Raw genomic sequence first — 15,694 nt, 5'->3', positions numbered from 1 at the left:
AAGCAACGCACCTCATGTCACCCTTTGAAAAGACTGATAAAATCCAGCTGCTCTCTGAGCCGCCGTCTTTTCCTGCCTCCATTAATCTCATGCTTCTTGACATGACCAGTCAGTCACTGCAATGCTCCACTACTGATTGTTTGTTTGCTTCTTCTCTCTACCCTCCACCTCATCATTCTGACATGGTTATGCTTGAGAATGGCTCATATTAAACTTTGAACCAGGTGGAATAAATGGTTCATCCTGCCTTACTTTCACTTCCACCATTAGGGCTTCCTCTCCTCGAGTGCTTAGTCAGTGACCTCAAAAAACAAAACAAGCTCTCTGAAAAGCGGGACTCTTATTTTTTGCTTTCTGCCCCTCAGAACACCCAGTTACAAAAAAATGGACCAGTGGTACTCTTTCATGTTATTTGAGGTTACTTCGTTTCAAACAAGAAACCAGGGCACTTGATGAGATAAGGGCTTCCTGAGACACATTCTGTACAAGTTTTCCCCTTTCTATTCATCTTTAACAAACAGCAATGCAAAATAAATAATGAAAGTGTCAGGCTGACAGAAGAATGCACTCAAGATTACTTGATTAACCTTGAGAGATGCAGACCTGGAATCCACTATTATTTTCACTTCACCATCTTGACAAGATATCAATATTGAAAGCTGAGTGTCACACCTTTACATTTACATGGATAAATACTGTATGAGTCTGGCATGTGTGGTATAGCAGTTATACATTTCACATTCATAAAAGCGTTCAGAGAGGCATGGAGTCCAACTGGAGTTGGTGGATATGGAGAGTTTCCAACTAATTCATCTGTTTGCATAGGTTGTCTGTATTTGCTACAGCATATTATTGAGTAATTATGTTGACTTGATAGCAATGTGAAAATGTTTTTCTCTCTATTTTCTCTGAATGAAAAAAATAAATAAATCTATAAAAACATCCTGGTACATGCTATACTCTTCATAATAAATCTTTAAATCCATTTCCTATTTATTTTGAAGCATGCCCCACTTAAACTGTGATAAATACTCTTTCAGCAGTCCTCTACACAGAAGTGCTCTACTGCTCTCTCAAGGCCATTAAGTAGCAATGCACGTACACTCATAGTGATTCATCATGATTTCTGCAGCCTTCTCAAAAATTTGCAGGGGAACAGAATAGAATAGAATAGAATAGAATAGAATAGAATAGAATAGAATTTTGAAGCATTGGGACATACTGTACATGAGACATATAGGGTCTGATGTACTACCTGTACTGAGACATACAATAAATGCTTACTATATAATCCGGAGAGTTGGTGGGGTGAATGGAGAATATTTAAAAGAAACATAAAAAAATAAAAAAATCATCCTTGGTAAATCAGAAGTATGACATAAAAAGTCATAGTTACGATAAAAATGTCATAGTTGTGACTTATGTCTTACGTAAACTTTTATGTCAGATTATGGTTTTATCTATTACTTTTATCTCATAATTATGACTTGGTTTCTCATAATTTATGTGATAAGATGGTCAATTATCTCATATGTGACTTTTTATTTAATTTATGTAATAGCCTATTTTAACTTTCTCATGAGTTTATGACTTAGTATCTATAAAGTAGGCCTATCTATTTTCTCATAGCCTAATTTTGACTATTTATCTCACAATTATGACTTTTCATGTCATAAATATGATTTAGCAACGCATTATTTTTTTTACTTACGTGACAATAATAGGCTTACATACAGGGCCTAAAATGATGTTTATGAATGGCGAGTAGGATATATGAAACAGTTGGTAACACTTATTTGAAGTGTAATGTTGTGACAACATGAACGTGATCAAACCACTGATCTATATAGAATTATATCTATATATATATTCTGTCATTATATAGATCAGTGGATCAAACCATGGGATCAAACGTGCACGACGCTCTCTACAGTGTATGTTTCAGTGCTGCGTCATCATGAAAGTTCCAGCCTTTCTAATGTAAATATTCAAGAGCTGGAACAAGCGAAAGTGAATATGTTACTCACGTGCTGTGTCTGTGTGGGAAGTTTAACATCCGAAGCTCGCTTGAAAGCCGAGTCTCTCAGACAACGAGTGAAGTTGAGCCCTCTTCCATGCCTTCCTGCGCTTTAATGGACAAATTCACTCAAAATTTCGTCAAAAAATGCCCGTCTTGGCGAGTATCCTAATAAACATAGTCGGTTATGTCTTAAGAAGTGAACACGTGAGTGCATTCGGTCTTAAAGTGGCAGCATCCTAATAATCCTGCTACTGTTTGCTTTTTTTCAAACAACAAAGAGAAAAGGGGGGTAAAATTATATATAAAGGATATAAAGACCATGCAGTATTATTTATTAGATTAGCCTAATTTATATAATTCTGGTACCTGAAAACTAAACCTAAGCACTGTTTATTTCATTTGTTGTATTCATTTGTTTCATTTGTTCTTTGTTGTATTGTATTGATGTGTGCTTTTGCTTGTAATTTGATTTTGTTCTTATTTTATTACTGACTGTTTACTTGTCTTTAAAAATGTTGGCTATTAAATGTAGTTAAGCTAATAGTTTTAGCTGTGGTATTGAAATGGAGGATTGTGAATTTTCTAAACTTTTGGTGTCATAACTGACTGATAGTGTGTCATGGCTGGTAAAACATATTTTTGGCCGGTATTGGCAGGTGTGGCAAAAAGTTTAACCCTGCTTGCATTCATAACAGTACTTTAGGAGTAAAAAATTCCAAGCAGGAAGCCATAAGCACTTTCTTATGAAGTTCAGATTCCATAATAAATAAATAAATAATTAAGTTCAAAACAATTTCTAAAACATGGAATATTAACTTGCTTTCATTTTTAATGACATGGGCCCAGATGTTCAAAAATATAATCTGATCGGATTTGGAAGATTTTGGGGGTCCCTGGGGACTGCGGATGAAAATTAGGCTTTGGCTATCTCTTGTACAATGAAATGGAAACATTTATGTTAAAAATTGTGCATGGTCTCTTTATAAATAAATAAATAAAATAAAATAAATAGATTCGGCTATGGGATTGGATCAAATCCTGAAAATGGATTGTTCAAAAGAAAAAAACGATTCTGAAAATTGGATTAGATCACAAAATCCAATCTTTGATTGGGGTCAGATTGTCAGTTTGTGTTGTTCAAAACTTTTTAGTAAGATGATTGGGATACCTTTGATAATAATTACAGTATAAAAAACAGGATTATCCTAATCCCAGCAGAAGGATGGATTTCAGTGACAGAAATGTGATGTAATTTTTTTTCATTCATACATATGAATATGTAGCCTATATTAAAATATTTTGTATTTTATTCTGATTAGTTTAACTGTTAAAGTAATAATGTAGAAGTAGACAGATTAGGCTAAGCCTTTCAGTACAGTAAACTGGAAAAAAAATTGATTTTGGCCCCATAAAATAATTACCCAAACAGGCAGCTATCAATATCAAACAACAAATATTTATAGTGTTTTTAATGATTAACTGATCATTTAATCATTAATAATCATGTATTCTGTAGGCTATATAAACTACATTAGCACAATCTTCAGATATATGATCTAGTCAAAAGTAGTTTCTAACAATTGCATCACTTATTGAATGTAGCCTTTGTTTGTTTTTGTTGCGGGTCATATGAAACTCTAAGGTGATGATACACAGGGCAACTTTTTGAGCAATGTTGCTGTCAACGGGCAACCAGATGAGACACAGGGCCCACAACTGATCTAAATTATCCAGATAGAAATGTATTGCCCATTTTCAATGGGAAAATGCCCAAGCAACAATCGCTCGGCAAGATTGCCCAGCAACATTGCTCAAAAAGTTGCCCTGTGTATCATCACCTTAAAGGGACATGGTGGTGGGAGGAAAAATATTAAATGGGAGAGAAAATTTATTTGAATGCTTTTGCGTTCAAGGGAAAATTGCTTTTGTGTTCTCTCGCAAATGTTTTGCATTCACTCTCAAAACTTTAGTTCTTCGCAAATGAGCATATCTTGTGGTAATGCAAAACTTTTACGAGAGATTAAAATATATTATTTTCTCCTATGTCCTTTTAGTGGCTCCGTAGGGGTCTGATTGTTTAAAAGAAATCGAAAATGCAAATGTACACCAACTGGTAATCCAGATTGGGTAATCTGAACAAGAGTGATGCACTTTTTTATTTTGCTTTGACAAATCGGCACAAAAGTAAGATGGATAACCTGGTCCTGGATAGCAAAACATGATCCAGATTAAACTTTTTGAACTACTGGGCACTAAACGCAAGAAATAATCCTTCTTGGGTTTTTGTGTTTTTACCTCCAGTGCAGCAGGTGGCGCTACTATAAAACAACATTCTAAACAGCGCGAAATCACGTGACACAATACGCTTTATTTTGAAACCCTCTCGAGGACGAGTCAAACTTGTGTGATGTAAAGTAATATTAAATAATGTAACCAAAATACGTTTTGCTCAATTCTTTTTGTGCGCACTACCGACAAAATATAAGCAGTAAATAGTAGGTTTATTCCTCGGCTCGTCCTGTTAAAATGCAGTAGATGAACTGCAAGGAGTAACGTTATGTATTCATGTCATCCAGCATAACGTTACCACCAGACAGAATCAGTAACGTTGTTTCCGTACTTGAACTCTAGATCATTGCTTTAAAACGATGTCGAGTTCGCTGCTGGAGTATGAGACGGAGATGTTTGTGAGTGTGTTCAGCACAGACGGGCTGCTGATCACAGCGGAGGGACTCGGGATCGACCGCATCCTCTTACACTTCATGAGGGTGTATTCAGAGGAGGGCAGTCTGGTGCTCTTATTAAACACAACCACTCCTGAACAGGTGCGACAGGCCGATTTATCCTGTTATACTGCTACTGATCTACAGAAAGAGAGGATAGAGTCTGTTGACATGGCAAATCAAGAAGTGACAGCAGTGTGATACACGTATTTTACATTTAGCTAATTCTTTTAAAATATATATTCATCCAGTTTTATATCTTCATAAGTGATCTGTAAAGAAGCTAAAAGTTGATACAAGTGGTTGTATTGAATGAAACTAAAGGTTATAAAAGTCTACAATATACACACATAATTTTCATTATATGCACTGCATTGTTGTACTTTAACACATTACTTAACCCTGACATATGAAATTACAGTTTTTAAAATCTAAAAAAAAGTTTGAATATGTTCACAGCATCTGCTCAGGCCTAAATATGATACAGTAGGCTTTATAGGGTTAAATTGAATGGAGAATATTTAAAATAAACATAAGAAATAAGAAAACAAATCATGCTTGGTAAAGATAAAAAGGCATAGCTATGACTTAGGCTATGTCATAATTATAACTTTTATGTCAGATTATGACATTTTATCTCAGAAATTCTACTTTTATCTCATATTGACTTGGTTTCTCATAATTTATGTGATAAGGTGGCCAATTGTCCCGTATTTGACTTTTTATGTCAAAGTTTACTTTATCTCATAATTTCGCCTTTTTATGTAAAAAAAATTTCATTCATAATTATGACTTTTTATATCATAATTATGATTTAGCAAAGCATGATTTTTTTTTATTGTTTTATTTGGAAATAATAGGCTTGCATGCATACATAACAGTACTTTAGGAGTTTTAAATAATCCAAGCAGGAAGCCATAAGCAAATTAAGTAGCCTATCACTTCATACAGAAAATGCTTGTATTGAATGAAAGGTTAGAAAAGTTACAGCGTCTACAATATACACTAATCATTTTTATACCATGGTCTGGGTGAATACTCGATTCTGATTGGCTGCAGGGTGTCCATTAAAAAGTGATAGAGGACACCTAGTAAATAAACCGTCAGGCGTAACCAGGGAAACCAAGTTATTGTTTGTAAAAACTTTAGATTTCGATTGTAAAACTAATTAAAATGTAAACTAATGTTTTAAAAATGTGACCATGGTATAAGCGGGTTAATGCCCTTCGAGGTGTCCATTGTCAGGTATTAATCAATGGTCTTCGGCGGAGGCAACCGTCGCCTCGCTGTCGTCCATTAATACCTGACAATGGACACCTCGTCGGGCATTAACCCTTGCTCATTATATGCACTGCATTTTTGTACTTTACCCATTACTTAACTCTGACATATGAAATGACAGTTTGTAGAACCTATAGACAAAGGGTTTATAGGGTTAAAGTGATTCAATAATAATGATGAATGCATGAATGTGTATGCCTGTTGAAGGAGTATTTTACAGAGCAGCTCCGTGCTGAAGGAGTGAGCCATCTTCCCCAGACTGTGACCAGTGATGTGCAGAGCGCTGACAGATATAATGTATACACTAAAGGAGGAGTTCTCTTTGTGACCAGCCGCATCCTAGTTGTGGACTTCCTTACGGACAGAATTCCTTCTCACCTCATTACAGGTCAGAGGAAGGTTGTTGGGAAGTTGAAGCTGTTTCCATTACAATTGAACTATAAAGAAGTTGTATTTCTGGACTGAATGATTTTATTATTGTGTATTTGCACAGGAATCTTGGTGTATCGCGCCCATAAGATCATTGAGTCTTGTCAGGAGGCCTTCATTCTAAGACTTTATCGGCAGAAAAACAAGACTGGGTTCATCAAGGCCTTTACGGACAAGGCCACATCCTTCTCTTCTGGCTTCTGTAAAGTCGAGCGAGTCATGAGAAACCTGTTTGTGAAGAAGCTTTTTCTTTGGCCAAGGTATGATGGCTTTATTTTTTGTTTTTTTCATAGATAGTACTCTGATTATTTATGATTTCTGGAAGTGAATGTTTTCTAAATCTTTGCTAGATTCCAAGCATCAGTAAACACAACGCTAGACAAACACAAGCCGGATGTGGTGGAGCTGCATGTGTCTTTGACTCCAGCGATGAGAGCCATTCAGAGCTCTATTCTGGACATCATGAATGCCTGCTTGAAAGAGCTGAAGCGCTACAATCCCACTCTGGAAGCAGAAGACCTCTCTCTGGAGAACAGCCTGGGCACTTCCTTTGAGAAAGTGAGAAATCCTCATAGTCATTTTTTTTTTTTTTCTTTCATTTTTACATTTTTGACACTATACCTTTTAGATCTTACATCTTAAATTATGACTTTGGATATTAATAATGATTATACATAAATATTCTAAATTACAATAATCATGTTTTTCCATATGTAGACAATTCGTCATTACCTTGACCCACTGTGGCATCAGCTTGGGTCCAGGACCAAGTCTCTCGTTCAGGACATGAAGATTTTAAGAACTCTTCTTCTCTACCTCACTCAGTATGACTGCGTCACCTTCCTCAATCTGCTGGAGTCTTTGAGAACCAGCCAGAAAAGCTTTGGTAGTAATTCAGGTACAGTCAGCTGATCTGTTGCTCTATAGAGCTGGTAAGTCCCGCCCATCCGTAAAACCCCAAGTGGACCTCTAGATTGAAAAATCGTCAATGCAAGTGAATGGGAGAAAATAATTATTTTCTGATCCCATTTGAATTGTGTCATGAATGTGAACATATGTTGTATGTGAATTTTTTATATAATGTTTCATGTTACGAGTTTGACAGTATATTGTACGATTCTTTGACTAGCAGTTGTGGAAAAGACATAACGAGAAAGACTACATGTCGCCTATGTGACGTCACCCCATAACACATTTTCCCTCCACTTGTCAAATCACGGTGCTAATGCTGCGATAATATATGGAGACAGATCGAGATGCCTGTGTGTTTTGTACCCAAATGTCACCATTCAAACCAAATGGGCTGTTCTTTCTTCAGATTCGCGTCTGAAAGCAGCGGAGAGTTGTAGTCCACAAAGTGCTCTCACACAAAGTCTAACCGTATCAAACTTCTACCAGCTAAATTGTAGCATTCTTTACACGAAACATTATATTAAAAATTCACAGACAACATTATATTAAAAATTCACAGACAACATATCACATTCATGGCAAAATTCAAACGGGACCAGAAAATAATTATTTTCTCCCATTCACTTGCATTGACGATTTTTCAACCTAGAGGTCCAGTGGGGTTAGCGGAAGGGGCGGGACTTACCAGCTCTATTTGAACTCTTCGGACATGGAGCAAATCATAGTCTGAAAAGTCACCTGATTCTTTTTGTTCTATTCTGAATCAGGTTGGTTATTCCTTGACTCAAGCACATCAATGTTTGTAAATGCTCGCAGCCGTGTGTATCGCATTCAGGAGTCAAAGAAGAAACTGAAAGTTGGAGAGACTGACCAGAAACTAAGTGCCCTAGGTACAACATGTTTGATGTATAATGTTTCTTTTAAAAGGTGTTTACATATTTCCATTTTTAAACACGCATGCTTGTATCATCTTTTCTATTTGTGTATAAAACTAGCCCCTCCAAAAAGAGAGCTTGTTCTTGAGAGAAATCCAAAGTGGGAAGCGCTAACAGAGGTGCTACAGGAGATTGAGAAAGAAAACAGCAGCTCTGAGCGTGAACCAGGTAAAATCATTTAACAGTAAAGCGTTTCATGACTAGCATTCGTATGCAAAGCATCAAGGCCTTGTTTACACCTGCTATTAAGATGCATTTTGGTTCCAGTGTAAACGGGGTCTAAAGCGTTTTGAGCTTGTCCACTTTCAACCACTCCCAGAGGATTTCGACCGGATTGCTTTCATAGTGTAGATGCTCATGTGGTCGAATGTGTTCGAACAGCAACAAAAGACCTGTTGCTGTAGTTCCTGTAGTTGGAAGACGAAAAACATACCAAGCACAATGTTCTCTCACCATTCCTGTTTTCTAACACGCACTCACAGAGTTCGGTGTGTTCTTGCGGCTTTCAGAGCAGAAACGAAAGCTGTCCGTGCTCTCCATATGTTTTTCTACATACATTTACCCACCCATAGACCCTCCCCTCAAAGAAATCAGGACAGAAGTGGTTGAAAGTGGACAGAAAGAGACATCAGGTGTAATTCGGAATGTGTCTCCCTCATCTCCTTGTGTTCCGATCGACCAAATTGTATCTTAATACCAGGTGTAAACAAGGCCTAAGTCAAATTTGTTCTCTGTACATCAGGCCGTGTGTTGATATGTGCCAGTGATGACCGAACATGTGCTCAGCTGAAGGAATATATCCAAAAAGGAGCAGAACACCTACTGAATCGCCTTTACTCACGCACCATTGGGAAAGAAGTTCCTCATCCTGATCTATTGAAGCTTGACAAAGGCTGGCCCAAGAAGGACTGCGCTAAGAGCAAAGGGAAGAATGGGCGGCCGAAAAAACCCAGAGCCAACTCAAAGAGACCAACAAAGATCGAGAGACCGTCGAGAGTCTCTCAGATGGAGGGGCAGGAAGCTAGAGCTGAAAAGGACCTGATTGGAAACAATGAAGATGAAGGAGGACTGGCTGAAGAGATGGAGGAGGAAGAGGAAGAAGAAGAGATTCTTCTCGATCTCTCTTCGGATGACTACTATGGAATTCTTAAAGAGCCTCTGACTGTCATTCACCCACTGAAGGGTTGCAGCGACCCCTACAGTTTGACGCGGGTGTTGCATGAGGTTGACCCCATGTTTGTTGTTTTGTATGATGCTGAACTCAGTTTTGTGCGGCAGCTGGAGATTTATAAAGCTTGCAGGCCAGGAAAACCTCTCCGGTGTGTATATTGGCATTGAGCAAATGAATATTCTGCAACATTATAAATGTCTTTACTGTCACTTTTGATCAATTTAATGCATTCTTGAGGAATATAAATTTAAAAAAGTATTAATTTCTTACAAAAAAAAAAGATACTTTCCCCAATCTTTTGAACTTATATATATATATATATATATATATATATATATATAATTTAACTGATTTATTTATATAAATCAATAATATAAAAATATGTACTATTTATATAAATATAAATAAATATTTAACTTGAATTCTTTTTTTCCTCTTAGTGTGTATTTTCTTATATATGGAGGCTCGACAGAAGAACAGAGGTATCTTACAGTCTTGAGCAAAGAAAAACAAGCATTTGAGCACCTCATAAGGTTAGCTGAATATATCCTGTTTTCATTGAGAGTTCAATGCCATTCGTATTTTTTGTGACTCCACTCATTTTAAAAGCTGCTTTTTTTCTCTTTAAAATAGGGAAAAAGCCAGTATGGTTGTGCCAGAAGAGAGAGAAGGTAGAGAGAACACCAATCTAGATCTAGTCCGCAGTCAGGAACCCGCCAGTGCCACCACCAACACCCGCAAAGCAGGTAAACCTCCACCATTCAACCTGAAATATTCACACAATACATTATACTATACATAATGTTGTGATGCCTAAGTTCATTTGTAGATTTTTTTTTAATTTTATTTAGAATTGAAAGGGGTCATGAATTGGAGGATGAAAATTTTCCTGGATCTTTTGACACGCAAGAGTCATTGTTCTATAAAAACTCGTTTCGGATTTTGTCACATTATAACGTAATAGTGCACTGAAAAAATCTCTCGCCAAAAAAGTTTTCGAGAGAGTTCCACATGTAATACTTATTTCATATGCAAAGATGTTAGCCAATCACAGCAGTGGGCGTTTACATTGACGTCTCACAGCATACACAACCCTTTCAACATAGCGTTCAAATCAGAGGGCTAAAATCAGGGTTGAAAATTGCCTTTTATTTCTAAATTATGACCATTTTTGATGTACAAATCATACTAATATTATAAGTGCACCTCAGGATTTTTTTTTTTTTAAATGCCGTTCATGACCCCTTTAATTTAGACAAAATAGTCTAGAAGAGAATTGGAATAGAATTGGAATCTCAACCATTTATCGGTTATGGGCCAAAACTAGGGATGTCAAACGATTAATCGCGATTAATCGCATCCAAAATAAAAGTTTGTTTTTACATAATATATGTGTGTGTACGGTGTATAATTATTTTCTATATATAAATACACACACATGCATGTATATATTTAAGAAATATTTGCATGTATATACTGTGTATATATATTTATATTATATATAATTTATATTATATATAAATATTTTATATATAAATAACAAATTTTTCTTAAATATATATGCATGTGTGTGTATTTATATATAGAAAATAATTATACTCCATACACACACATATATTATGTAAACACAAACTTTTATTTTGGATGCGATTAATCGCGATTAATCGTTTGACAGCCCTTGCCAAAACATTAATGTTATTATCAGATTATTGGTTCCTGCCAGAATAACAATTGTGCATGCTTGAAGTTGAATACCTTTTACAAACTTTTTTTTTCTTTAATTAGGGGGTCGTGAAGAGGTTAAAGAGCCTCATCGAATCATAGTTGACATGAGAGAGTTCCGCAGTGAGCTCCCTTCCCTTCTGCATCGACGTGGTCTCGACATTGAACCGGTCACCTTAGAGGTCGGCGACTACATATTGACTTCTGAGATCTGCGTAGAGCGCAAAAGTGTCAGTGACCTCATTGGTTCCCTGCAGAGTGGGCGTCTCTACACACAATGCCTCTCAATGTCTCGATTCTATCGTCGCCCTGTGCTGCTTATCGAGTTTGACCCCGCAAAGCCTTTCTCCCTTGTGGCCCGCAGTGACTTTCGTCAGGAGATTTCTGCCAGCGACATCACCTCCAAACTGACCCTCCTCACCCTCCATTTCCCTCGCTTAAGGCTACTCTGGTGCCCGTCTCCCTATGTGACAGCAGAGCTGTTTCAGGAGCTCAAAAACGGCCGCCCAGAGCCCGACGCCGCTGCAGCTCAGGCCATTACGGCGGAGTCGGAGACCGTGACGGAGTCAGCAGACCTGTACAATCCCGGACCTTACGACTTCTTGCTTCGTATGCCTGGAGTCAATGTGAAAAATTTCAAGAGCCTTATAAAGCACGCTTCCTGCCTGGCTGATCTTATAACATTTAGCCAGGAAAGGCTCAGCGAGATATTGGGTAGTAGCAGCAATGCCAGGCAGCTTTATGAATTTCTGCACAATTCCACGAATGTGGTGCCTGTTCAGAAGAGCAAGTAGATATCGTAAAAAAGAAAAGAAAAGTATTTTTCTCTGTATCCTCAAGTTTGGTAATTGTGCCTTGTCAAAGGGGTTTTATATTCGTATTTATTATGAAATTGTTGTAAAAGAAGCAGTGAATGAATTATTGTATTCCTGAATATTTAAATTTTCAATTGTAATTTTGTAATGATTTGTGATGTAGTGTGTAGTTTTAGGTGTGTACTGTAGATAACTAGACAATTTTGGCATTGGCTGGAGGGAAATTTCTACATATTTCCACACTTTGACAATTTTAAAATAAAGTATTTCTGCAATTATTTCTGTGTAGTCAACATGTAACTTAGGTATAGTCCAATTCTGCCATTTACTCGTCTTTGTCTTTGACTACTTTCATATCAACTCACTATTTCTATACAAGAAAAGTTTAATAATTTTGGGGGTTAACTGTAACTTCAACTAATATTATGTAAATGAACATATTTACATTATAATACATTCATATACATATAAAAAAATATCGCCCTCTGATGGCGACTGGCTCTCACACCTCTGTTTTGGGTTTTGCGTCACTGAGTTCAGGTTCAGACTAACATACCAGCGGCCATCTTACTTCCTCAAAAAAAAAAAAAAGAAGTCCCAAAGAGAAACAGAATCAATCCTTGGATACATGGGTGACCACATCAGGGACAGTTATGGAGCATTAAATCAAGGGGCTACGACAAGCAAGCTAGACGCAGCTATAGGGAACAGGGTAAGAAGCGACATCTTTTGACAGTAAATGATTTAATGTGTAGCGCTGGAGTTTTCATGATAGACTGTTTGATGATGCGAGAATTGAGCCATTGACACGTGACTGTAATTGAGTGATATACACGCGAAAACAAAAACATTAACGCGATATAGTTTAAATATTCTTGGCTGAGCTTTAAATTACTTGTATATCGCGCAATATTGGATACTTGCAGTAGGCTAGTAACTTAGCATGCTAACTCACAGTATAATATTGTCTGTAAACATTGTGCTGTGTGTAGATCAATACGTGATGTTTAAGGTTAAGACAGTGAGGTTTACATCTTACATGTTGAGCACTTCAGTGTCAGATACTGCCAGGCCCAGGAGGAAGGGTCTGTTGATGATCTAATCATCTGCATGTCAGAAAGGTTAAACAGATTGCAAGTTTCTGCATCATGTTTATATGTCTTTGACTCTCTCGGTGAAACTGGAATTCTTGAATGAGCGTAAACAACCTAATAGATCTGCAGTCTTCAGACAACTCGTGAGTCATACACAGCAGGTGTAACTTCATACTGGAAGCTCTGTGTGGACACTAGACTCCTAACATTCTCCACTTCATGTCATCGCAAGTGATGAATGTCTGAAATCAAATTCTGTGTTACTGATGGACTGTATGCTCTTGTGTTTTTGATTTGAAATGAATTGTCGGCAACCAAAACAATATTTCACCAGTGACCAGCTAAAAATGTTTCTATGATATGTAAATGTTGTTAATACTTATGTGGTGTTAATCCTTATAAATTAAACTAAAAATATTATATATATAAAATATGAATTAATAGTATAAAGATATATTAAAGATGCACAAAATATAAGCATTTTTAAATCCAACCTAAAAATAACTTTTTTTAGGTTAGCTTTTTCCCAATGGTTTTAATTATTTTGTATTCCAGTGTGTTCTTTTGTTTTTTGTACTTCTGTGTATTTTATATATATATATATATATATATATATATATATATATGTATATATATATATATATATATATATATATATATATATATATATATATATATTATTTATACATACATTTGTATTTACATTTTTTTCAATAGTTTGTGATATAATAATTGGCAGACCCCAGCCAGTAGTACCGTAATGGAACCCTTGGTAAAGGTTTACACCATGTCTTTTGACCTCACTTGACTTTGGGATGTCCGCTGTGGCAACTCAATGTAAATAGTAGATTTATACATATCTACAAACAGCTAGGATTGATTGACAAAACTTTTTATAAACGGTTTATTGATTCCCTACAGGTAGATTAATGGACCATTTGTAAATAAGTAATCTTAAAGTTTGCCATTTGAGGAAGTTGAGCACAAGCGCTGGGCTGAAGTAAACTAAACATTTATCCTGTTCCAGGCTAGCCCACCTTGTTACTTTCCTTTGATGAACACATGGAAGTCATTGCTCATGTTTCCAGCACGACACATGAAAAGGATCAAGCATCTGGGTTTGCTTTTTAATTAGAGTTTGATATTTTCCAGAGTATTTAGTCATGGCTCATAGTATGCTTTCTCAGCAGAATCAGATTTAGATCCTCGACATTAAAGCCACTTGAGACACTGAAGGAGAAGCTAATGTGCTAATAGGTTGAATGAGGAACTAGTGCTCCAGGGCACACCTTCCTTAAGGAACACCAAGAGTTTTGTAATTTCCTTACTAGAACAAAGCTTATTGCAACAGATATGAAACAAGAACTTGTTTAGTTATTAAAGTCACTTTGTGGCCAGTTGATGTTTGATCAGTATGTTGGTTCAATTGAAAATCAGAAATCATCAGGCTATGATATATTTCATTGTTGTTTTTAACAGTGTTGTGTTGAACAGTGTTCCTGACTTTGTTACACTGGTAGTCATGTAAAATATAATCCACTTTAAGCTTAAATGTAATCCCTGAAATGAAACGTTGAGATTTAGCAATGCCAGCTTTTTGATGGCAGGTTTTTTTGGTTTATATTTTTGAATAGCGGCTATCAGTCTCACCCTCATGTCGTTTTCAACCCATAAGTCGTTTGTTCTTTGCAAATTAGTGCAAATTAAGATAATTTGAATATTTTCTCTTCATTTTGTCCATCCATTGAAAGTACAAAATTTCCATCTTCATAAAGACATTGTAAAAGTAATCCAATCAGTCTTTTTTAATTGAAGTCTTCTGAAGAGACACAATCAGATTTATTTGATGCTTTTATTGTCATAAACATTGATCAACCGACATACAAAGAAGAACTCATCAAATAGGGTAAAGATGGAAGCTCAAACATGCTTGCTTGACGCACAAAAAAAAAAAAGGTTTGTTCTCCGTTATCAAGTATGGTTGAGCAATGTCTTTATGTACTTGATACTTGAAATTTTGGTTATGTGGACAAAAATGATGAGAGAGTGTCAAAAATACTCAATTTGTTTAGTAGAATACATTTGTTTTCAGAATATGAGCAAAAGTATGGAACGACTTGAGGGTGAGTAAATGATGACGGAATTAAAATTTTTGATTGAGCTATCCCTAAACGCAACTACTCTTTGACATGTCCTGGCCTTGCTCTTGAGTTTCTTAAAATGCTTGTTATAAAAAAAGAAAAAAGAAAGAAATGTCCTGGTGTCATTGTGAAGTCTGGTCATTCTCAGTGAGGTGCCAAATAGCATGACATCTCTGAGTGTTTGGCATGAAAATGGATATGACAATGTTTAGGGCCCTATGATTTCCGTGAGGCGGAAAATGCAGATGGAAATGCAGAATCCAGTCATAAAAATCTACTGTAACGCGGAATTTGTAAAATTTTTGATATATAGCCTACATAAAAAGCAGGTCAGTACACTTAAAGGGATAGTTCGGCCAAAAATGATATTTAACCCATGATTTACTCACCCTCAAGCCGTTCGAGATGCATATGTCAATCTTTTTTCAGACAAACACATTTTCAGTTATTT

General features: G+C 36.3%; 2 protein-coding genes across 6 annotated transcripts in view; both read left to right on the top strand.

The window, feature by feature from the left end:
* The first annotated feature begins 4,359 nt into the window (after positions 1-4,359).
* Positions 4,360-12,585, top strand: ercc4 (excision repair cross-complementation group 4). 3 transcript variants are annotated; one of them, XM_079850488.1, is made up of 12 exons: positions 4,416-4,429; positions 4,652-4,845; positions 6,232-6,412; positions 6,518-6,713; positions 6,804-7,011; positions 7,171-7,351; positions 8,133-8,255; positions 8,361-8,468; positions 9,043-9,619; positions 9,912-10,004; positions 10,105-10,217; positions 11,257-12,585. In XM_079850488.1, the coding sequence occupies exons 2-12, from the start codon at positions 4,669-4,671 to the stop codon at positions 11,985-11,987; spliced, it is 2,688 nt and encodes an 895-aa protein (XP_079706614.1). In that variant the 5' UTR covers positions 4,416-4,429; positions 4,652-4,668; the 3' UTR covers positions 11,988-12,585. The 3 variants fall into 3 exon arrangements, with proteins under 3 accessions (XP_079706612.1, XP_079706614.1, XP_079706613.1); XM_079850487.1 differs by lacking the exon at positions 4,416-4,429 and adding an exon at positions 4,487-4,515; XM_079850486.1 differs by having other exon boundaries at positions 4,360-4,845.
* The window catches only part of mrtfba (myocardin related transcription factor Ba), a 27,491-nt gene continuing 24,374 nt past the window's right edge, over positions 12,578-15,694 (top strand). Inside the window, exon 1 of one of the 3 annotated variants that reach the window (XR_013819106.1) lies at positions 12,578-12,720. The gene's annotated coding sequence lies outside the window, so the exon portion shown is untranslated. The remainder of the gene's footprint in view (positions 12,721-15,694) is intronic. The other 2 variants (XM_079850484.1, XM_079850485.1) reach the window with 2 other exon arrangements.

The sequence above is a fragment of the Squalius cephalus genome (genome assembly GCF_949319135.1).
Source record: "Squalius cephalus genome assembly, chromosome: 19".
In the NCBI taxonomy this organism is placed as follows: domain Eukaryota; kingdom Metazoa; phylum Chordata; class Actinopteri; order Cypriniformes; family Leuciscidae; genus Squalius; species Squalius cephalus.
The sequence above is the reverse complement of the archived record's forward strand: the minus strand, read 5'-3'. Positions and strand labels throughout refer to the sequence as shown.

Excerpts from the sequence above, each read along its gene's own strand:
- ercc4 (XM_079850486.1), top strand. The coding sequence starts at position 4,669 with ATGTCGAGTTCGCTGCTGGAGTATGAGACGGAGATGTTTGTGAGTGTG. Across the intron at positions 7,352-8,132 it reads AAGCTTTGGTAGTAATTCAG|GTTGGTTATTCCTTGACTCA; the intron begins GTACAGTCAGCT and ends ATTCTGAATCAG. Across the intron at positions 10,218-11,256 it reads CACCAACACCCGCAAAGCAG|GGGGTCGTGAAGAGGTTAAA; the intron begins GTAAACCTCCAC and ends TTCTTTAATTAG.